Consider the following 24,233-nt stretch of genomic DNA (forward strand, 5'->3'; position numbering starts at 1 on the left):
TGGAGTTGGGCAGGTAGGGGGGGGCAGGCTGGAATTTCAGGACCTGGGACAGTTCTGAGATAGCCACTTGCTGCAACAAGAACTTGATCTTTTAGTGTGGTAGCACCTACACGCTGGAACTCTTTGCCTATTGACACCAGGAAAGTGCCTCCACTGTACTCTTTCTAGCGCCTGCAAAATAATTGGTTTATGTTTTGATCCGCTGCTAGTTTATTGTCGCAATTATTTTTAAATAGTTGCTTTTATAATTTTATACTCTTTGTACACTGCAGACAGGGTCTGTCCCTAGTCACAACGTGGCTTTAGAGCTCAGAGGTCAACAGCCAACATGATTTTCTCACTGCGTCAGCTGCAGGAGAAATACCAAGAGCAGAAACTCATAGTCCTGATGAAGACGCTCATTTTTAACCAGGCCTTTGATTGATTGACATTCAATGCCTTTTAAAATGTGTTAGGGTGGTGACAGGGGTTCTTGCAACTACTCTAGAGTAACGACGCTCCTCATGCTTGTCTTTAAACAGTTTTTATTAGTGCAGTCTACAGTGAGACAGGTATGTAAAAACATGTCTGCTCATTCCGATGCAGAATCCGGCACTGCCCCCCCACGTGATTGTCTCCAATATAGGAGTCTCAGGACAGTGAATCTCCTCCCTTTCTTTCTCCTGCGTAATTCCGGAACCGGAGGAAAGGGTCTACGCTCCATGCTTTCCTTTTCTCCCTTCTCCCCCTCTCTTTCCTCCCTCCTGTGTAGCCGGGGCTCTCCCATGCTGCTGGAGCCCTGGCCCTCTCTCTCCACTTCCTGACTGGCCTCCTCAGAGCCCTCGCTTCCACCACTGCTTGGGGAGGAGCTACTTCTGATGCAAGGGGGAGGTTCTCTGTACTTTCTTCCCCTTACATCCGGGATTATTGGGTTGTTCTTGATTTTATTTTGATTATGTCTTTTGTGTTTTTATATTGTGAATGTATTCTGTGAACCGCCCTGAACTTGCTGGTGTAGGGTGGCATACAATTATTATTATCATTATTACTATTATTAAAAAGATTGGGATTTGGGGGCTCTTCCAAGGCAGGGACTCCTGAGAAGACCAGCTTTGGGATTTGGAGAAGGGAACAGCCTTACTCATTTCCTTTTCCTTTCCAGGTCCTCCGCCAATATCAGATGACGCCTGACATGTGGGAAGAGAGGATTACAGCCTGGTACGCTGGGCACCGGGGCATAGCCAGGTACTGGGGCACCTGTGTCTGAGGCCATAGCATGGGGCTGGAGGAGCAGCTAAGTGGTTGATGTGTCTTCACTGTCCCTCAAACGTTGCTGGAGCGACTGAGAAGTGAGACTGCTTTTTAGGTGCTTCTTTTTTTGTACTAGAATGCAAGGGCAGGAAAAAACAACAAGTGGGTGGAGCAATGAAGATAAAATTTACCTTTTTCACAGCAGGCCGGTTTCCACATGCCTTTTCATATTGTCTTGCTGCAGCTCATAAGTTGTTTTGATTGGTGCCAATGGAAAAGCAGAATAGAAATCCTACAAGATAATTAAACGTTGCTCACTAGTGCGTTGCAGGGGGTTGGGCTGTATGACTCTTTGGGTCCCTTTCGACTGCAAAATTCTATGTTTCTATGTTGTCCTCTTCTCTTAGGTATGAAGCTGAGTTGAACTATCTTAAAATTGCACAGGACTTGGAGATGTATGGGGTCAATTACTTTCCTATAGCTGTAAGTGTCTGGGTTTGTTTTTTTTAAATGTAGCTATATTTTTATGGATGCATGAAGTTTGCTCCTTTAAAATCAGCAGCAGGGAGTGGGGGGCTGGGGGGAGAAGGTGGCTGAGCACTCAGTTTCCTATAGAGAAAGTCAGGGCAGAGCAGCAGGTGGAGTGGATTTGAGCTGGGAGAGGCTTAACCCCACCCCCTCTGTATCTCAGGGTGCAGCTAGGACCATTCAGACAGTTAGGAATGCTAACAGGACCAATGGTCAGGGATGATGGGAGTTGTAGTCCCAAAAACATCTGGAGCGCCGAGTTTGGGGGTGCCTGGTATAGATGATGTCTTTACAGTAAATTGCAAGTATGACCCCTCTCCTCCAAATTAGATCAGGGATCCTAGAGTGGGAGAAATAGGGGTCCTTTCACCCTTGGCCTTCTGCTGTGGTGCCAATCCAGATCAAGCTTGCCGTGACTGCTTTGTGCATTGTTTTTGCGTGGGAGGGGGGGAGGCTCCCACTGGAAATGCAAATAGCAGGCCTGCGTGGGTCCATCCAGATTTGGATTGCAGCAAGGGGGCAAAGGCTCCAATACTTTCAGCTGAGGCTCCAATACTTTGGCCACCTCATGAGAAGAGAAGAATCCTTGGAAAAGACCCTGATGTTGGGAAAGATTGAGGGCACTAGGAGAAGGGGACGACAGAGGACAAGATGGTTGGACAGTGTTCTCGAAGCTACGAACATGAGTTTGACCAAACTACGGGAGGCAGTGGAAGACAGGAGTGCCTGGCGTGCTATGGTCCATGGGGTCACAAAGAGTCGGACACGACTAAACGACTAAACAACAACAACAAGGGGGCAAAGCACTGGAGAGTCTCCTGTTGGGTACTAATGCCCCATGTGGCTAGCTGCACAACTGCAGCTTCTTAGGGGAGACGACCTGCTGGGACAGCCAATGGCTAACCTAGTCCAGCATCCTGTTCTGACAGGGGCTAACCTGTCAGATGCCTTAATGGGAAACCAGCAAGCAGATTAAAAGCACGAGAGCACTCCCCTCCCCATGTCGTTTCAAGTAACTGGAAGCATTGCTTCCTCCAACTGTGGAGGCAGAGCAGAGCCATCGTGGCTAACAGCCCTCGGTAGCCCTCTCCTCCTTGAATTTGTCCAGTCATCTTTTCAAGTCATCCATCTTGGCAGCCATCACTGCCTCCTGTGGGAGGGAGTTCCATAGTTTAACTTCGCACTGCATGAAGAAGCCCTTCCTTTTATCTGTCTTGAATCGTCCAACATTCAGCTTTCTTGGATGTGCCGAAGTTTAGTGTTATGAGAGGGAGAAAATATTCTCTTTGTACACTCTCTCCATACCATGCATAGATATATTTCGTCATGACACCTCTAATTTGCCTTGCCCCTAAACTTAAAAAGTCCCAAACGCTTCCAGAATGATTCCACCTAGGCTGACCTTCGGCTCCCATTGAGTAGGAAGGAGCATGTGAGGAATGGCATTGCCACTGAGCCTTGCTTGATCCTATGACTTGTGTTCCATCATGCTCTTTTGTACTGAATCTTGGTTTCCCCGTGATCTGCTCTGATCCAGATGCTTATTCAGTTCTGAGTCCCAGTTCAGGGCTCCTGATTCACTCTCATTGCCCAGCCCTAACCTGGATGGAATCCCCAGCAATTTCTTTTAAAGAAGCCACTTGTGTGATTGCTAATTTTGTGTGTGGTGCCTCACTTAAGTTTGCTATCTGGGTTCAGGCTTCAGCAGCCAACTCTGAGCCTCTCGCTTGGCCCATTTTAGCCCACTTTACGAGGCTGTGTCTGAGAATTGATGCCTGGGAATCAGTCAAGCCTTGGCTAAATAATTTTTTTCTTCACTCTGGACATTTGCCTCCAACATCTGTTCCTGCAGCAAAAGAAGAATTGTACAGACTTTCTGCTTGGCGTCGATGCCAAAGGGATCCACGTCTACAACATCAACAACCGCTTCTCTCCAAACAAATCTTTTGAATGGAGTAGCATCAGGAACATTTCCTACAGCGAGAAAGAGGTAGGTAGGTGTGTCTTATTAAGGGGTGGCAGAACCGGAGAAGGTCAGGTTTTGCCTTTATGCTCTGGCTCCACTTCTGTCTATGAAATTCATTTAATTTTACACTTCTCCACAAGAACCTAACCGACAGCTGAGAAGGTATGGCAACTGATAGAAGGATCTCGGCTCTGGGGATATGCACTTCAGGATAGTCTAGAGCAGTGTTCCCCCAACTTTTTTCAGCCACTGTCCCCTTGGTTCCATAAACTCATCCCCAGAGCCCCCTACCCTACCTTATGAAAAAGCAGCATTCAGAAAAGTGATTTGCCTGACCCACTAAGGAAAATAATACAATAAAATTCAGCAAATAATATAGCATGAAAAAACATTTTTATGCTTTCTGACTGATGTAAAAATTGTGTTATTCAATTGAATATTAGATATAGATAAATATTTTGTCCTAACTCTTGCAATATTAATTGCATTTAACCTTTTAGGTAGAATGCATTAGGCTTGAGCATTTTGTGACTCTCATACGCTGCATTCCATTTCTCCTTATTTGACCGCAGAGAGGCACAAATGAAATGGTCGCTCAGGAGGTTTGGCTGTGCCTGTTTTGAGTTAGCACTGGGGTGTTGATCTCTCCTTGAAGCTCTTTGACATGTTTTGGGAATAGGGAAGTAAGACAGGAGATTGAAATGTCAATAGCTCCTACTGACGGCATGGCTGTCAAGGTGACAGAAGTTAAAGTGCGAAAGCTGAGAGCAAATGCTTTGGGGCACCCCAGAGTAATTGTGGGGGAGCAGCTATCAGTATGGAGCCATGCTTGTTTTACATCCCATCACCTGTAACCTCTCCTGATGTAGGGAGAACAATGTTTTGAAGTTTATAACTCTTTGTGTGCTATGTATATATAAGTTTTCTCCTAATGTGCCTCATGGCAGTCTTTCTAGCTAGCAGTTCAGCTGAGCAGCTGGTTAGCAAGATGGCATATAGTTTTAGGTAGTGCTTTTTTCTAAAAAATGTTTAGGGGTGGTCTCAAGAAAATTACCATTTTATAGTTCACATAAAGGTGACCGGCTCTCAAGAAAATTACCATTTTATAGTTCACATAAAGGTGACCGACTCTGGGGTTGCGCGCTCATCTCGCATTATTGGCCGAGGGAGCCGGCATATAGCTTCCAGGTCATGTGGCCAGCATGACAAAGCCGCTTCTGGCAACCAGAGCAGCACATGGAAACGCTGTTTACCTTCCCGCTGTAGCGGTTTCTATTTATCTACTTGCATTTTGACGTGCTTTCAAACTGCTAGGCTGGCAGGAGCTGGGACCGAGCAACGGGAGCTCACCCCATCACAGGGATTCGAACCGCCGACCTTCTGATCAGCAAACCCTAGGCTCAGTGGTTTAACCCACAGCACCACCTGGGTCCTTATAATTCACATAGGGGGAAATAAATACAGTAAATGGACAAAAGTACAAAGATTCACAAAATGTTTAGGGGTATGTGTACCCCTGCATCCCCCCCCCCCCCGAAAAAAGCACTGGTTTTAGGGATATTTTTGCAATAGTTTTAACAAACCAGGTCCCTACAGGATGCTGAGATTTTTGTTAGTCTCTTGGTCTCATGCTTTAATTAAAATGTGTTCCCTCACCTGGGTAACGAACCGGTGGTGTAGAATTAAATTCTTATCACATGACCTACAAAGACGTAAGGGTGAAGGAATTTTATAGCATAAAATATTTATATATAACTACTCACCAAACACGTGCAAACCTTCGCCTACCACATACGCAAGGCCACAAAAAAATTAAGAAAATCCATAGCTATTATTACCAATAATTGACTATCTTGTGCCTTGTGAAAACTCCGCGTCATCAGTACAAACGAATGTGACCAATGGAAATAGTTTGGAAAGTGGTAAGAAAAGTAAGACTTCAAATACAAAGCAGTATTTTGTTCTGGTGAATCATAAAAAGCAATCAACATGCTCAGAGGGGCTCATCTTAAGTGCCCCCCATGTCTCTTAGTGCCCCCAGGTAACCCAACTGAACCCCTGGGGGGGCAGTACTGCCCACTTTGGGAGTCACTGGTCTAGCACGTAAATGCTCTGTGGACCCTTTTTTATTATTATCCCACTTGCATCTAATTATGGGAAAGCAGTGCTTCAGTCACAGAAAGGCTTTGCATGTGACAAAGTGATGAAGATCACCTGTATCTCCTTTTGCTCTCTCCCTCTCTCTCTAGCTCACAATTAAGCCCATTGACAAGAAGGCCGAAGTCTTTAAGTTCTTCTCCTCGCAGCCCAAAGTCAACAAACAGGTGAGGGTTTCCTTTTGGCTGTCTCCTTCAAGGTGGTTCCCTCTGTAGGAATGGCAGAAGCTGGTCTCTTGGTGCCTATGAAAGGATGAGAGGGACAGAGATGAACTCAGGCTCATCAGGGGAGTCATGAGCTTAGAATTGGTCTGTAAGCATGTGGTCACATAAACCTCTATCTCGCTGTATCATCAGGATCCTTTAGTCCAGTGGTTCTCAACCTTTTTTTGGCCATGCGCCACCTAAGCATCTCTTAAATCCTGATCCGCCCCCCCCCCCCAAACCCATGTAATTCTTATTATTCAAAAAGTGAATTCACGTGGAGGAAACCTAAAAGGCCATTTACTGTTAATAACTCATTCTCGAATTGCCCCCGCCTTAAAAATCAATTTGCCCCCCTACGGGGTGTGTGCCCCATGTTGGGAAACACGGCTTTAGTCAGAGCTTAGGGCAATAAGAACTACATGCATGGTGAGGTCTAACGGGATGGCCATCACCTTTGAGCCCTGCCTGTGCACTTCCCAGGGGCATCAAGATGATGGCCGTTGGAAACGCAATAAATGCGGAATTAGATAGATCTCTAGTTAGGGTTGCCATACTTCGAAAAGTGAAAATATGGACACAAAAGTTGTTGAGCTTTTCACCCGGACACTGTTTCCAATGACCGAATCCCAGCTATGCCCCGGAAATTACGAACGTATGGCAACCCTAGTTTAGCTCAACTGAGCTTCCAAGCACCTCTGAATGGTGGTGCTGTAGAACCACCAACAGGGTATCGTGTGCCATTAGGGTTGGGTCTCACAGGGGAAGCAAAAGCTGTCAAACCAGTTTCTTCTTCATGCAGAGCATAGTTAAGCTATGGAACTCCCACAGGAGGCAATGGTGGCCACCAGTCTAAAGGTAAAGGGACCCCTGACCATTAGGTCCAGTCGCGGACGACTCTGGGGTTGCAGCGCTCATCTTGCTTTACTGGCCGAGGAAGCCGGCGCTTTAAAAGATTAGACAAATTCATAGAGGAGAGGTCTATTGATGACTATTAGCCATTATGGCTATGTTCTGGCTCTATAGTCAGAGGTAGCAATGCTTCTGAATATCAGTTGCTGGAAACCACAGGAGGGAAGAATGCTCATGCTCAAATCCTGCTTCCAGTCTTCCCACAATGGGCATCTGGTTGGTCCCGGTGAGAACAGGAAGCTGGAGTACTGGAGTAGAAGGACCCTTGGCCTGATCCAGCAGACTCTTCTGATGCTCTTACATTATATTCTCCTGGGCTTGCTGAGCTGGGCAAAGTCAGGACCACAGCCAGCTCCCAGTGGGCCTTGCGAGCCGAGCACTTGGGAGACATTGTCTCAGCAGAGTGTTGAGGCCACCTGGAGCCTGGAGCGGGCTGGGAAAGCCTGTCCTGTAACCGGCAACAGCACTTCCTTGGAGGAGCTGGCTATGCTGTCTTGAAGGGCCCTTGTCTGCAAGGAAGCCCTGGCTTTCATGATGTGGAAGGGATTGCGATGTTACATCCTCTGACTGAGGAAGGCAGGAAGGCAACCTCTTCAGACCAGAATAGGAGGTGCTAAGGTTCGGTCACTGAATGGGGCAGCCTCTATTTTCCTCAGGGTCCTATGTGGGGTGTGATTTAGGGATCACAACATGGGGGGGGGTCAGTTGCATTTGCACCCTGCTTTTGAGCTTCCCAGGTGCATCTCCAGCTGGCATTGTGAACATCAGGATCCAGCGAGGGTTATACTTGCCTTCCTTTTCCACAGATCATGCAGCTGTTCATTGGAAACCACGACTTGTTTATGAGGAGGAGGCGAGTGGACCCCATCGAGATCCAGCAAATGAAAGCGCAAGCTCGGGAGGAGAAAGCAAGGAAGAAGGTGAGCTTTTGGGGGAATTTCTGCTTCAAACGTTGTCACAAAGCTTCTACCCGCTGCCTCTTTGTGGAGATCTCTCCTGGGCCGGGAAGCTCATTGGTTGACTATGAGAAGGTCACACCCTCCACCCACCCATCCCTCCCTCCCTCCCTCCCTCTCCCTCTCCCTCTCCCTCTCTCTGTTTGTCTGTCTTGCCTACCTCACAGGGTGGTTGGGAGGGTAAAATGAGCAGGTGGGAACCACACGGGCCATCTTGGTTGGAAGAATACTGGAACAGAAAAACGGAAAGAAGTCAAATATGCAACCACCTTTTGTGGACTTATTTGCAAGGAGGCTTTTTACAGTTTATAGCATGGAATTCATTCTGGCATACAGACGGTATATAAATGAATAAACAGTGTAGTGTTTGGTAGGGGAGAGGCAAGATTAAGATGGGCATTGTAGCTGTTGGCTCAGGGGGCTGCACAAGGTTCAGAGGGGCTGCTCTGCTCATGGCCAGCCTTGCAAATTTCCCCAGATGGAGCACCAGCGCCTGGCCAGGGAGAAGCAGCTGCGGGAGGAGGCTGAGCGGGCGAAGGAGGAGTTGGAGCGGCGCCTTTTTGAGGTGGAAGACAAAGCCCGGCAAGCCAATGAGGCTTTGGTGAGCATTGCCATGGCAACGGGGCCTAGGGTTGCCATATTTCAAGAAGTAAAAATCTGGACAATTGGTGGCTCAACCTAAGTTGTTGAGCTTTTTTCAGGCGATCGCCGTGAGCTATTGACCTTTTTTGGGGGTGAGCAGGTGATCGTTGTCCACTGTCTGCCACCACTGATTCCTCCAATCACCATGCCAATCGCCCAACAGGCAGAGGAGCAGCTACGGGCGCTTAGCAGGCTCCAGCATCTCCAGTCCCAGTGTGACTCCCGAATGCCGTCGCCCGGGTCTCCCATCATTATTGAGTTCATTTTATCTTTTCACTACAAAATCCCTCCAGCGCCGTTCGGAGGCAGCGGCAGAGCTGTTGGCTGAGAAGGCCCAGATCGCTGAGGAGGAGGCCAAGCTCCTGGCCCAGAATGCCGCCGAGGCTGAACAGGAGCGTCACCGCCTGGAGATGGCTGCCTTGAAAACCAAGGAAGAGAAGCTTCTGATGGAGCACAAAATGCGGGAGGCAGAACTGATTGCCATGAAGCTGGTAAAAGAATCGGACCGAAGGTAATGAGGCCTGGGGCAGGATGCTCAGTGGGCTTTGGGGCTTCTGGGGCTGGGTGGACGCTGCTTAGGATGGCCCCCAACACGTTTTTCTTTCTTTGGAGGGCATTTCCTTGAGTCCTTCTTTCACATTTGATCAGGTTTGCTTGTGATGTCCCCTTGAAAAGTACATAGAGAGGAAGGAGGAAGTTGGAAGAGTGGAACTCTTTCCCACTTCCTCTTTCAGCTCGATGTCTTTGTCAGGATTAATTTGGCTGACCCAGCCTGCTTTTTAAAAATGAACAGTGCTAATTCTCACCTCCCAGACTAATACATGGATTGGAATGTCATTATCCTTTGGATCCTCTGAATTTTGCGACTCTCTTCCTGGCTCCAAGAAATGTACCAAAATGCATTAAAAACCCGTTTTTCAATACAATATATCTAGAAAGGCACACATTGAGATAAAATATGTACTTTAATAACTTAGTGATAAAATATGCATTTTGATATTATTATTAATTACTATTGCATACAAATTATGCACCACTTAGGCAGCTGACAGAATTATGAATATTTATTGATAAAAGCATTGAAAATTAGTTAAGGCCCGTGGCAATTTCCAGTGTATCAGTTTAGCATTATGGGGTTGCTTTTTGTGGGGGAGCCTGAGCACTAATGGTGGTGGTTCTTGGTCGGCAGGGCTAAGGAAGCTGAACATCTGAAACAGGACCTGCAGGAAGCCCGAAATGCAGAGGAAAAAGCCAAGCAGAAACTCCAGGATGTTGGCAAGCTCAATCCTCCTTCTGTAAGTTTTGCCCCTGGTAGGGAAGTGTGGGGTTTGCTCAGGTGCCTGCAATGGCTTTTATTGCCCCCCTGGGTAGGTTCCCAAGATTTTGCGTTCTTTTCTTTTAACATTTCCTTTATTACCATTATTAACAATGCAAAAGTGTGGGAGCAGGGTATTACATCATACCGTATACAAAGCAAACAAGCAATAAATAATAAGAGAAAGTAATGGCTGCACACCATCTAAATTGATACATCCATATTTCCTGAGCTGGGGAAGACATTTGAAGCTAGCCCTGTGTAGAGAAGTTTTTTTAATGTTTGATGTTCTATTGTGTTTTTATATTTTGTTGGAAGCCGCTAATAATAATAATAATAATAATAATAATAATAATAATAATAATAATAAGCATCTAAGTCTGAAGCAGAGGGACCCAGGTGGCACTGTGGGTTAAACCACAGAGTCTAGGGCTTGCTGATCAGAAGGTCGGCGGTTCGAATCCCTGCAACGGGGTGAGCTCCCGTTGCTCGGTCCCAGCTCCTGCCCACCTAGCAGTTCGAAAGCACATCAAAGTGCAAGTAGATAAATAGGGACCGCTCTGGCGGGAAGGTAAACGGCGTTTCCGTGCGCTGCTCTGGTTCGCCAGAAGCAGCTTTGTCATGCTGGCCACATGACCTGGAAGCTGTCTGCGGACAAACGCCGGCTCCCTCGGCCTATAGAGCGAGATGAGCGCCGCAACCCCAGAATCGGACACGACTGGACCTGATGGTCAGGGGCCCCTTTACCTTTAAGTCTGAAGCAAAGGAAATACAACCCCACCAGATGACATAAAAGCATTCTGGATCCTCCGCCCTCCCCCTGGAAACATGCAGTTTATTGCAGTTCTTTCCACAATAGTCACAAGTTCTTATACTGCACAGAAAAATGCAGATTTTTTTCAACGTCTTTCCTTGCTGGGCTATTGAAATGCTAGCTGCAGCTAGTATTCATGTCAAAATCTCAGTGTTCTCATTTTTTAAAAGTAATTCTGTAGCCAATATTAGAAAGAAAGCTATGAAGCAAAATATGCAGGTAGCCCTCTAAGTAATTTTTTATGAAATGAGCCAACCTGGCTGCTCCCTCTTATCGGTCTTTATAGCCAATGTATGTGGTCAGAGTTCTGAGCAAGAAGTTAACTTGTTCGGACAGCAGGCAAAAGGCCAGTTCTGCAGATCAAAGTGGCTGAGGCGGTATGTACATTCCTAAGCCAGTCTCTGTCCATCCAGCGGGTCTTAAAGCCCCTTTGCAGGCCAGAACTGGAGCCTGTCCCTGGACTTGGCACCAGGCTCCAGACACAAGTGCCACAGATGGAGCATTATGAGTCTGAATCAGAATTTCCATCACCCAAGACTATCTTTCCTGGAAGACGTTCTGAGCACCCTCAGTGTATTTTTTATTTATTGCGTTTATATTCCAACTTTTTTTTGCTCAAGGTGGGGTCCATGGTTCTACCCCAAGCACCCCCAAACTTCGGCCCTCCAGATGTTTTGGACTACAATTCCCATCATCCGTGACCACTGGTCCTGTTAGCTAGGGATCATGGGAGTTGTAGGCCAAAACATCTGGAGGGCTGCAGTTTGGGGATGCCTGTCCTACCCCCTCCTCATTTAATCCCCACCACAACCCTGTGAGGTAGGTTAGGCTGAGAGGCTGTGACTGGCCCAAGGTCACAACCAGTGAACTTCATGGATCTGAACCCTGGTCTCCCAGGTCCTAGCCGAATGCCATAACCACTACTGTCCCCTTAAAAAGGGTTCTGTCTGAAAGCCTTCGGGTTTCAGATGATGTTTCAAACTCTGCCTCTCTGTTTGGTCACCAGAATGCTGCCAAGGGCACCCAGCCCTCCTCCGTTGATTCCAGAGATGTCTGCCCTGACAAAGTATCCATAAAACTGGATTTAAGGGACATTGACTTGAAGAGGCTTTCCTTGGAGATAGAGCGAGAGAGGTAGGAACCGGAAAGAGAGCAGAGGGTGAGCTTTTCTGGGCTCCCAATCAAGATGCTGACACCAGAAGTGGCAGCACTCTCCCCACTTGTGATTCCCAGCAACCGGTACTCGGAGGCATACTGCCTCCAACAGGAGCGGGAGAACACAGCCATTGTGGCTAGTTGCCATGGATAGCAATATCCCTTCCATGAACTTGTCTACCCACCTTTTTGAAGCTGTCAGAGTTGGCGGCTATCACTACATCCTGTGGCAGAGAATCCCCTAGTTTAACAATGTTCTTGGTCAAGGAGTTCCACCTTTTGTCTGCCCTGAAGCTTCCGACATTCAGCTTCACTGACTGCCCTGTATTGAATTACAGTTGTGCCCTGGAAGTCGAACAGAATCCATTCCGGAAGTCCATTCGACTTCTGAAATGTTTGACTTCCAAAGTGTGGCTTCTGATTGGCTGCAGGGAGCTCCTGCAGCCAATCGGAAGCCATGGAACCCCCGTCGGACTTTCGGCTTCCAAAAGAACATTCAAAAACAGGAACACTTCTGATTTTCAATCGTTCGGGAGATGGAACATTCGGCTCCCAAGGCGTTTAGGAGCTGAGGTACGACTGTATTATTACACAATTAGTATTATTGCATTGCAGGGGGTTGGACTAGATGACCCTTGGGGGTATCTTCCAACTTTATGATTTTAAGAGTGGGAGTGCACTTTCTCCACCCCGTGCCCAATTTTGTCGCCCCGCCCCCTTTTTACTTACCAAATATTGTCAACCAAACAGATGCGGACAGTCCTAAACTTTTTGTGTTTGTACCACCCAGATTAGATTACCTGGATAAGAGCAGGAAGTTTGAGGATCGGCTGAAAGAACTCAAGTCTGAAATCCACGCCCTGAAAGTCGAAGAGAGACACGCAGGCTTCCTCTCGCACTGGAGCGAAGTCCTTGGGTCCCTGGGCCGTTCCTCGGGGAAGATGTGCAAGGTTGAACTGCAGCCAAGCGTTTTACATTTCCCAGATTTCTCTAATGTATATGGAAAGGCTTGTGCTGGAATAGACAAGAGGTCTGTTGGGCCTGGTGCTTGGCTGTCGCCAGTGGTTATGGTGGGAAGCTGCCTGCAGCAAGCAAGATGTCAGGCAAAACAGGAACACCTCAGGCATCCTTAATTTCCAGAGGGGTAGCCATGTTTAGCCTGTTTCAGCAAAATCAACAAGAGTCTTGTGGCACCCTAACAAATTGTGTTTTGTGCATCTTATAAAGTGTCGTTCTCTGTTACAGGTGTGAATCTATGCACATGGTTCTAAGAGATAGGGTTGTGTGTGAGAGAAAGCAGTAAAACCAGAGGGGAATGAAATGCAAGATTATTTAATAATAATAATAATAATAATAATAATAATAATAATAATAATAATAATAATTACCTGCCCTTCACCCTAAGGTGCCAGGGCAGGTTACAGCATTAAAACACAGCATTAAAAACAATTTTAAAAATATAATTAAATTGTATGCAAAATTTAGTACAGTAACTTATTACCACAGGGCTGTGAAACCTCTGGCCTGTGGGCCAATCTTGACACATGAAGGGGTCTAACTCACAAAGGTTAGCCCTCCTCCCCAACCATGCTCACCAGTCCACCAGCTGACATCACTGGGAAGGTGGTAGAATCCAGCTCCGAGCTGGTAATGTAGCAGGGACAGTGAGTCAATTATCTGCATTTTTCTTAAGCTGCTGCTAAGTGACATTGGTGGTAGTTTATAGAGCTTAATCCCGGAATTTGTTTGCCCTGGGCCCCAAATCGCCTGCACTTTCCCTGCTCTTTTTAACCATTTCAAAAGCTTTGCTTAGAGGGTGACTGGGATGCCCTGCAGAGAGCGCCTGAGACCCAGCTGCATACTGCCTTAAGATGCTCAGAGTCAATTTTGTGTCAAGTGCCTTGACCTGAGCCTTTTAAGTATCTAGCAATGCCAGCTGCATTTATACTGAGAACTAATATTGCAGCTCTACTCTGTGGCACTTAGTAGCACTGATGTGCTTTTGAGGGTGGTATTCCAGGGAAAGACACCAACCTGGTCCCTAGCAGGACCTGGTTGAGACCTAACCATGGACTCCTTGAACATTGGGGAAGAAGTCATTTTAAAGGGACAGATCCACTGGTGGAGCGTCTGCTTTGCATGCAGAAGATCTCAGCTTCAATACCCATTGTCTCTGGGTAGGGATGGGAATTCACTTATCTGAAACTCTGGAGAGCTGTTGCCAGTCTGTGTAGACAATAGAGCTAGACGGGCCAAAGGTCTTATACTCAGTATAAGGCAGCTCCCTGGGTTCCTATTTTTGCTTCCCTACTTTTTAACACAGGAAGCTGCCATAGAGAGATACTTGGTCCATCCAGCTTTGTAGCATCTACGACTGGCTGGCAGAACCTTTCCAGGGTTTGAGCCTGCTTGTGAAGGAGCTGAGCATCTCTTTTTGTAGAAAATTGAATGTTCGGTGCCTTCACGGAACTACAGTTCCCTGGAGTCTTTTTTTGAGCAGGGAGTCATGAGGATCAAACAGACTAAAATGTTTCAAACTGGATGCAGCATAGATGCACCCTGATTTTAGCAGGATGTTAATGGCCAATGTGTGTGTTGTTTTTCTAAGACTCCGTTGTGGATGAACTCCTTTGAAGTGGACTTGTTGGACAGCCTGCAGCAGCCTTTTGTGCCATGCCCGCTCAACGTGACCAACGGCTCTCTGCCCAGAACGCCAACGGAAAAACCCTCTTTTGAGACAGATGCCCTGGCTGCCAGTAATGTGGGCACAGGAATAAGGAAGCACATTAAGGTAACTGAGCTTGGCAACCTTCTACACTTCCTGGTTCAAATTGTGTCTTTTTTGCCAGCTGCTCTCTTGGGCTGCTTATGTGCTATTTCGACTGAGATATTCACACAAAACCTGGTGCAGAGAATCAGGGCGCAAATTCCCATGGAGTGTGACACTATTTCCAATGAAAGCTTTTGGGCAGGTGCTGCTGAGTGCTCATGTGTCAGGCCTGGAGATCATGGCTCATCCTTTTGTGTGCTTCCAGCACATGGGCACTCAGGTATATTGCCTCTGAACATGAAGGTTCCACTTACTGTAGCTCTTGTGATTAACAGCCATTGATAGGCCTGTCCTCTATGGATTTGGCTGATCCAGGGATGGAGAACTTGTTGGTCTCATGAGATCAAATGTGGGGAACCTTTGGCACTCCAGATGTTGCTGAACCACAACTCCCATCAACGCTGGCAACTGGCCACACTTGTAGTTTGTAGATGTAGTTCGGCAACAACTGAAGGGCCAAAGGCTTCCCACGCTGCTTGTAGATGTTGCTGGCCTTCAGCTCCCTTCATCCTTAAACACTAGCCATACCACCTGAAGAGTGATGGGAGTTTGAGTCCAACAACATCCAGAGGCCCCCAGGTTCTCCATTCCTCATACATTCTTTTCTTAAAGCCATCTAGTGGCTATCTCTGTGTACATAACATTACCCGCGGCTTTCAAAAAATGTTCTATGTCTTTTCAGTTCCAAATCCTGTCCTACACCTGCTTTTTCAAGCTGAAATAACTTTATTTTGTCTCCACTCAGGTACAACAACACAAAACAGACGTGATCTATATCTGAAGCACCTTAAGGCGACTGTCTGCGGCTTGGTCACCATTTGTTTTAAGGAAGTCTAAAGGCTACTCTCAGATCCTAGAAAGACTGTTGTAGAAACCTGCCACCTCTGTGCCCTACTTTGGTTCCCAGGATGTGTTTCTTGCATTCAAAAACAGATCTGGTGATACTGGATGCACCAGAGGTGGGTAGGGCTCCCCACCACACTAAAGGTATCAACCTGGAAGTATCCTAAAACTTCATGCATTTAGTGGTGACTCAGCATTTCAAGAGACACTTATGCACAGTTCTATAATAATTAAGGTATGGCCCCAATTTGGCTAAAGTTAGTTGTGACTAAATCAGCAATTAGTCTTACTTGGAAATAAGTCCCGCTGAACATAGTGGGACTTACCTTCTAAGCAGAAAAGCAAAGAACTGAAAGCCGTTTGTTGTGACCAGCTCCATGTTCCACTGAAAAGCAATGGGGCTGTAATCAGAACTTAACTGAATCAGGTCCTGTGCATTTAGGAATCTGTGTGGATAGTTATGTCCACAAGTATTGTGTTGAATGTAGAGAATTCTGCAGCTATTATTAATGCCATTAAAAAAATTAAAAGATGACATAAGGGACAAAACTTGAAATGCAAAAATTCCCTAGTTAACTAAAAACGGTTTAAAACGATGATGCCATTCCCAAGCTGATGTTGGCTTTAACACTTGTTTTAGAAATCTTTCTTGGAATGGGAGTTGTAGCCCCTATCGTGGAGGGAAACAGATTGTGAGAAGGCTGATCCTCTGCGTGCCCATTTAAAAGTAACTCCCATTCTTTTCAGTGGGGCTTACCTGGGAGTAAGCATCTAGGATTATAGAAACACACCAAGACCTATCCTTGAGTAAACATGCACAGGGAACTGCTTAGTTAGAATCTGCATACCAACCATTCAGCCAAGGGTTAGGGTTTGTAAACAGTCATAAAGGAAGAGACTTGGAACAAAAGACAGAGGAAGAAGAGTTAGCAGAAAGCTAATTTTAATGTCAGTATCCAATGTGAAGATTCTGCATTTTATATTTTGTAAAGCCCAAAATAACACAAGTCTCTCATCAGAAGCTCCCCTCTGCAGTCACAAACAATGCAATGTGGAGGAATCAGTTCTCTTTCTAGCCAGCGTCTGCTCCCACCCCCCATAAAGCTGGGGAGCTATGTCTGTGTTCCTTAAGAGCAGGCAGGGATGGAGAAACTGCAGCCCTTCAGGGGTTGCTGGACAACTCTCTGCATCGTTGACCTTACTTGGCAATGATGGCTGAGGCTCACGGGGACCAACAAGCACAGCATCATCAAATGGAGGGCCCCAGGTGTTCCCTATTCAGCAGCACCCATAACAGGGATGGGGGACGGACGACATCAGGGTGACTCTTCCCTATTTCATGCATAAAACATAGTTTCATGGCATCTCACCAGTGCAACATTAGGAGGAAAAAGCAATGTCTTGCATTGTAAATTCTCTTTCTTAGTGTTTAGTATCTGAGGTTAAAGGTGCAGTGGCTCCCAAAGAGGTGCCTGCAAATAGTCTGCACTTCGTTCTCTGCAGAGCGCTAGAGAATGACATGAACTCAGGCAGGAAATGCTTTTTTTTTGGGGGGGGGAGTCTGACTGTAACCCCAAACTTATCTACAGGAAATTAAGGGCCTCCTGGCATTTTCTACTTGGCACCTGAATTGTCTTCACCTGTGTGGTCTATTCACCAAACCATCAATTGGTACAATGAATGGAAAGAACTCAGGGGAAGGGTAGAGAGTCACTGGAGCCCAGACTGGGCCTTTTGCTAGATCAAGAGGCTGATCTATGAAATAAATACTGATTTCTATATTTTAAGTTATTGTAAATATAATTTTCTTTTTTCCAAAATAAATTATCTGAACAATTATTTCTGGAGCTTGGCGTTTCTGTGTCTGGTCAGTGCTTTGATGGGTCCCTCAACATAAACAATGACTCCGCAGCCACTAAAAGCATACAGTGCTGCTGCTGGAACTCAAAACCAGCTGCAGAAGGCTGGGCACACAGATCTTCCTCCTGGCCCAGCAACCCACAAGCTGGTTCCAAGGCACGCACACAGAGAACTGCGTTCAACACTCTCTTATCACTGCCCTTCACAGCAGGCAACGAAAAGGCAATTGGGAAGGGGGGTTGCATACTAAGGCTGTGGCAGGATCAGGCCTGCCAATGCTTGCTTTTCCATTTATTTATTTTTAGTGGCTATGGTCAATTTCTTCTCTGACAAGTGGCGTTCCCAGCCCACAGCCTGCTGCAGTTCTTCACTCTTTAAGGAAAGACATTTTGGCATTTTGTGGACCCTTGACCCCCTGCAGCTAAGCACTCAAAGAACAAGGAAATAGTCCCAGCAGAACCAACCTGGCTAGGGAAGGCTTCCCACCTTTTGAGTCAAATGAGAAGCTTCTTATTCTTCAAGTTGCCTTCAAATGCAACCACTCACCAAGGTTGGGTTGGGATTAACACCCAAAGAAAAGCTCAAACAAGAATTGGGAAAATAGCAAAGGTCAACCCACAAACAGGCGACGTGAGGGAGCCTTTAATACAGTTCTTGCTGGGGTTGGGGTGGAATTGGTTGGAGGCTACTCCAGGCGCTCATCCCCTTCTTCCACATCTTTCAGGCTGAGCACTTCAAGGGACCCTTTGCCTTTGGTCTCACACCGGATCAACTCGTCAATCTCCCGGAAGCAGCCTGGATCCACAAGGCACACCTGTAACATTGGCATTTGCATCAGACCAGACAGGTTGCGTCTCATGGAGAAATGCTTGGCTGGGTCAGATCCAGGTGGCTTCGCCTAGCCCTCCACCCTGCGTCTGCCAGATGCCAGCCAGATGCCTCCAAGAAGCCCACAAAAAAGGCAAGAGGCTTGCAGAGTCCTCAAATGTGTTTCAAGGGGAATTAAAGTCATCTAAGCCAGGCCTCCCCAAACTTCGGCCCTCCAGATGTTTTGGACTACAATTCCCATCATCCCTGACCACTGGTCCTGTTAGCTAGGGATCATGGGAGTTGTAGGCCAAAACATCTGGAGGGCCGCAGTTTGGGGGTGCCTGATCTAAGCCACTAGCCATCCATCACCCACATTTAGCAGCTGTGAATTTCACACAATATGAAGCACTAGATGGGGCTGATGGGAACTGTAGTCCAACAACTTTACAGGCAGGCACCAGGTGAGGGAATACACCAATAGTGACTGCGGCACCCAATGATGCCTCTGCTCTGCCATCACAGTTGGAAGCAGCAATGCTTCTGAACGCTGCTGGAAACCGCAGGAGACGAAAAGGCTCTTGGGCTCAAATCCTGCTTGCTGGTATTTCACAGGCACCTGGCTTGCCACTGTGAGAATGGGATGCTGGACTAGATGCACCATTGGCTTGATCCAGCAGGGGCTCTTCTAACATTTCTTTGCTCAAAAACAACCATTCATTGATTGGTATGGCCTATGGATCCAATCTTCTACTGATTTACCCAGCAGAAGGCGCTGCTGAATCCACTGGGCCCCCTCATGAGCCAACATGCAAATGGCTAGGCTGTAAAGGTGACTCCCCATCTCTATGGCTCCTTGCATGTGATCAGGGATCCCAGAGGAATCACTTACCTCCCCTCCCCCCTCCAGAAAATGTCTCTTTGACTTACGATTTCCAGCTGCTCGTCAAAATCCTCACTCTCGATTACTTTGATCAGGGGCTTCAGCTTGTCTTTCAGCCTCTTCCCCTCTTTCCGGGGGAGGACAAAGCGGAGACGCATGTGCGCCCGCTCAATCTGCATAGTCTCCTTCAGCTGCTTGATTACCTCCAAGGCCTGTGGGGAAAATCAAGATGCTTACTTGTCCAACTGAGGGACAGTGGGCTCTGACACTTCAATAGCAAGGCCTTCGCACTTTACAAGCCACACAGAATACAGTCATACCTCATGTTGCGTTAGGTTCATGTTGCGTCTTTTTGGCTTGCGAACGTGGCAAACCTGGAAGTGTATACTTCCGGGTATCGCCGCGCATGCATAGAAGTGTTCTGTGCGCTTTGCACATGTGCAGAAATGCTCTATCGTGCTCCACGCTTGCACAGAAGCACCGCTCTAGTTGCAGACTTTTCGGGGTGCGAATGGCACCCTGGAACAGATCGTGTCCACAACTAGAGGTACCACTGTACAAAATATGCAGCAAAGATCACACATCCTAGAGCAATCTGATCTGAAGCCAATAAACCATAATTAAAAACATGACTTTAAAATAAATAACTTATATCAAGTAAAGAAACATTCAGTGATCCATTTAGAATGTAACCTTACACAATAAAATTCTCTCTCAAAATATCGGCAAATAATAATTAAACAGAAATTCATTCTGAACAATTACAATGAATCATTACTAGACTGTGATCAATAAAAATAACTGCCTAGTTACGAGATGTAAAATTCCATGATATATAAAATTACAAAATGCACTGGTTCCCTGGTCCACGTCCAATATCTCATCCTTATGCTGCCCTAACTCACACCTGGCACCTGCAGCTCTCCTCTGCCCCTTTTCTCTTCCCAAGAAACCTGATACAGAGACTGGCTGGCCTAGCAGGGAACTGAACCTGGATGTCCTGAGTCTCTAGTTAAGATCCGTTAACTGTGGCTACTGTTTGGCCCCCAGGAAGAGTAGAAGGTAAATCACTTCCAGCAGGCCTCCTTCCCCAGCTCAGAAGCAGCGAGAGAGAGATCGCTGCACTGCTCCTAATTAACAAAGGAGGCTGCTTTATACAAATTCAACCTTTGGTCTAACTGATTGGCAGTGGCTCTCCAGGGTTTCAGGCAGGAAAACTTCCTAACCCTACCTGGAGAAGCTGGAGCAGGAATATGGGTACTTCCCGTGGGCTTGCCCCCCCCCCCCAAAGGCTAAAATAAAATACTCTTAAATAAAAATAAAACTGATTCAGGAGCTTAGCATGGCACACCACTAGAGATAAGATGGTCTCCTATGGTATGGGAGTCACTTACCTGCTGCTTGGTGCTTTTTCCAGGTTTGACTGAGTAGTGAATATCCTTCATAGCTCTTTCAATGAGGATGACTGTGTACGGCCTCTTTGTTTCTGGGTTCACGCATTTCTCTGCCACAATGGTTGCAATGTCACGAAACATCTGCTCCAGCTGAGTGTGCCGCTCTTTATCCGACACTTGCAGCTCTCCCTTGGCCAGAATCTGAAAGCAAGAGAAGATTTGTGTTTGGATGCTGCCCTTTTCTGATTCAAAGGATGCAAAAATCTGGTCCAGTCTTCTGAAATTTCCAGGTACAGCTAGACAAGTTATCCCAGGCAGCAAGCCCCTGGAAGAATGACTAGCTTGAATTTTTTTTGGGGGGAAATTGCAAGTCTGTATTATAGTATTGGTGGTGGGGACTTCTAGCCTATGGGCCTAATTTGGTCCACCAGTTCTCCCCATATAGCCCATGAGGCCATTTCAGCCCTATACCTGCCACATACGATGTCAGATGTGGAACAGGTACAGGTACAGGTACAGATGGGGCCTGGCTGGCTGAAGGGGGGGTTGCAGATGCTGCCAATTACGTGATTGTCAGGTCTTGCAAAACACGATGCCTTCAAACCAAGTTGCTTGACCTCATCACTATCAAACTTGGGCTGACCACTGTGCATACACATTGTGGCATTAAAGGATGACCCAAAGGCATTTTAACAAGAGAAAGAGAGGGGAGGCTGTCTGCCTCCCAACAGACACCTTGAGAGCCTACCATCTTGCAGATTTCTGTCTGGTCTTCCGTGCCAAAGGCTTTGACCAGCTCTTCCTTCTTTGCCACTTGGCCCTTGGAGACATTCACAAAGACGGTGTGCGTTTGCAGGACTTCATCAAGGTCCTTTTCCCTAAGAAAAAAAAAATTAAATTAGTAAAGCACATTTTGGAATAATCGCACAAGGACTGGATGCAAATACTAAGAACATTATTGTCAGTCCTTTGCCAGCACTTTAAGGTGGCAACTACTACAAAACTGCCTAAGAACCTAAGGGGATCTCTGCTGGGTGAGGCCAAAGGCATGAGATCAGCATCCTGATCTCATCAGACGCCCTAATGGAAGCAGGACCTGAGTGCAACAGTAGTGCTCTCCCCACTTGTGATCCCCAGCAACTAGTTCTCAGAGGCATACTGCCTCCAACAGTGGGTGCAAAACGATAAAAGATTCACCAATTTGTTGACATCAGTCAGAAGCAGGATCTCATTAGCTGCTGGAGTCTTGTTAAAAAACCTTGGACAGTTTCCTGGAATCTTTGTGGGAATAGTGTCGCAGTTTGAATTTGGAAATCCGCCATGTTGGAAGTCAAGACAGGGCTGCAGAATTATAAATGGTCATAGGGGGAGGTGAGCCTTTAATATGTTATTATATTTGTACCCCCAGTTTGATTTGGTAAATCTCCCCTGGAAAAGCTATTGTTTGATGTTTAATGCAACCGGTTTGGGAAAATTACTGAGCAGACGCTTAGAGTTGATTTTATTGGAACTAAGTGAAGATGGCGGCTGCTGGCAGTGAAAAGACTTTTGGATTGATTCGGCAGAAACACCAGCATGTGAGGAGATACTGCGAACTTATGGAAGGGAATCATAGACATAAAATCCACACATATCATTGTTTTAACTCGCTTGTGGGAACAACTCAGAGGCTGCGAAAGAATGAAGGATAACAACAGAAAGAAATAGAGGAACCACCGGAAATGGTTATGAAATGCAGTAGAACTATGATGATGATCAGAGCCCTCCGAACTTTGAAGCATGGGAAGTCCCCCCAAAAATCTATAATTTGGCAGAATATTTGGACTATTTGATATGTATATGTATAATTTGGAATATTTAATGTGATTGGATTGGATTGTTAAAGTGGAAAATTTAATAAAAATTATATATATGCAAAACATAGCCTTTGTGGCTAGTTGTCCCTGACTATCTAATCCTCCATGAGTTTGTCAAACCCTCATTTAAAGCCATCGAAGTTGGTGACCATCACTACATCTTATTATTTATTACATTTATATCCCACGTAGTTCTCGCCTCCTTTTTATCCTCACGATAACCCTGTGAGGTGGGTTAGGCTGAGAGACCGTGACTGGCTCCCACACAGTGAGCTTCATGGCTGAATGGGGATTTGAACTCTGGTCTCCCAGGTCCATTGCTCCAACCACTACACTACACTTGTGGATATGAATGGCTTCATGGCTGAATGGGGATTTGAACTCTGGTCTCCCAGGTCCATTGTTCCAACCACTACACTACACTTGTGGATATGAATTCCAGGTTTAACCATACCAAGATTAGGCATTTGGATATTACGCTTGCTTTAACAGCACTGGCTGCTGTTACTTTAATTAATAAGCTGTATGTTGTTTAAAACTGTTTTTAATATTGAGCTTTAATGCTGTTAACCTGCGCTGGAACCTTAGTGTGAATGGTGGGTAATAAACGATCAATATAACAATACATATCATAGAAAAACTATGTGGGTAAGCAGCCACAGGAATTTAGCCTTGCACTCTGTGCATGCTCAGAAACCCTCTGTTTTAACCATTAGGTCAACAAAACTCTGGGAGGCTATTTATCTGTCAACCTCAACCACTTCGTTTCCGGCCCATGCCCCGCCCCCGCTTCCAGTCAACTTACGTGCCGCTCCGCCAACCCATGACCTTGTTCCGGTAGCAGGCGATCTCGTAGCGCTTCCCTGCCTTCTTGACCCGCACCACAGCCACATTAGTCAGGCGGATCTGGTTGGTCGGTGTGAAGATCGACATGATGGCGACGGAGATGAGCCCGCAGTTGCTGTCAGAAGCAATGGCCGCTCCGCGCCTGCGCACCAACCGTTCTCCCCTCTTGGCTCCGCCCACGGGCGCCAACCAGGGCCAATGAACGAGCCTTTTCCTCCTCCGCCTTATTGTGGCGAAGGTAGCGTCGGAGTGCTTTCCTCTTTCCGTCCGGGTGGGAAATCAAACCCCATGATGACTTGTTCCGGCGCTCCCTTCCTAGATGGGTTTACCTGGGAGTTACCAGACCCATTGAAACCAATGGGGGCACTTCCCAGTTGTTGTTGTTTCCTATTCCCCCCTTAAAAACCCCCCAAAACATTTATTAACTTTACAAACCGGGACTCAAGGTGGCTTACACAAAGTAAAACATACCGAAGATAAAATACCGAATGTTAAAACATATAAAAGGTACGGCAATCCTTTAAAATTAATTAAAACAATTAAAAATAAATTATTCAAACCGTAATTTAACAGATTTAGGGTTGTTGTTGTTTTCGCCGAGACTCCCGGTCATAACAGGCCCCAATGAAATCAATTGTGTTGATTTAAAGTTTTCAAATAAACTGTGCTGACAGAATGTGCGAGAGACCCTTCCAATCCCCACTCGGCCATAAAGCTCACTGGGTGACCTTGGGCCTCTCAGTCTATCCTCCCTCACAGGGTTGTTGTGGAAATTAACTGAGGAGGGGGAGAACCATGGCCGACACTGAGAAACTTGGAGAAAAAGACAGAATATAAATATAATACATCATAACAATAAAAGACACTTAATGCTGATACAGAAGAGGGAATTCCGAAGGTGTGGATAAGATCCTATTCTGTATCAGCACTGGATTTAAAATTGTTATCATGCATGAAAATGTCAACCAGAAGACCAGTTTTTCATTATCATACATACTTAGCAGGTTCGATGTGATTTTAATTTCATGAATTGGCA

General features: G+C 46.4%; 2 protein-coding genes across 8 annotated transcripts in view; one reads left to right on the forward strand and one right to left on the reverse strand.

Moving 5' to 3' along the window:
* Positions 1-17,390, forward strand: part of LOC118097420 (merlin) — a 28,446-nt gene extending 11,056 nt beyond the window's left edge. For 5 of the 7 annotated variants that reach the window (XM_088658046.1, XM_088658048.1, XM_088658049.1 and 2 more), the window contains 11 exons: positions 1,142-1,224; positions 1,638-1,713; positions 3,611-3,748; positions 5,974-6,048; positions 7,803-7,916; positions 8,431-8,553; positions 8,888-9,105; positions 9,784-9,889; positions 11,730-11,857; positions 12,669-12,828; positions 14,487-15,137. In XM_088658046.1, coding sequence (XP_088514172.1) covers positions 1,142-1,224; positions 1,638-1,713; positions 3,611-3,748; positions 5,974-6,048; positions 7,803-7,916; positions 8,431-8,553; positions 8,888-9,105; positions 9,784-9,889; positions 11,730-11,857; positions 12,669-12,828; positions 14,487-14,990 — 1,725 coding nt within the window. In that variant the 3' untranslated portion in view covers positions 14,991-15,137. Of the gene's footprint in view, positions 1-1,141; positions 1,225-1,637; positions 1,714-3,610; positions 3,749-5,973; positions 6,049-7,802; positions 7,917-8,430; positions 8,554-8,887; positions 9,106-9,783; positions 9,890-11,729; positions 11,858-12,668; positions 12,829-14,486; positions 15,138-15,453 lie in introns of those variants that run through there. The other 2 variants (XM_035140270.3, XM_088658047.1) reach the window with 2 other exon arrangements.
* SBDS (SBDS ribosome maturation factor) lies at positions 16,478-23,341 on the reverse strand. The gene is made up of 5 exons (XM_035140279.3): positions 23,157-23,341; positions 21,244-21,373; positions 20,496-20,696; positions 19,149-19,313; positions 16,478-18,225 (listed from the first exon to the last, which is right to left on the reverse strand). The coding sequence occupies exons 1-5, from the start codon at positions 23,282-23,284 to the stop codon at positions 18,097-18,099; spliced, it is 753 nt and encodes a 250-aa protein (XP_034996170.1). The 5' UTR covers positions 23,285-23,341; the 3' UTR covers positions 16,478-18,096.
* Positions 23,342-24,233: the final 892 nt, after the last annotated feature.

The sequence above is a fragment of the Zootoca vivipara genome, chromosome 14 (assembly GCF_965207765.1).
Source record: "Zootoca vivipara chromosome 14, rZooViv2.hap1.1, whole genome shotgun sequence".
In the NCBI taxonomy this organism is placed as follows: Eukaryota; Metazoa; Chordata; class Lepidosauria; order Squamata; family Lacertidae; genus Zootoca; species Zootoca vivipara.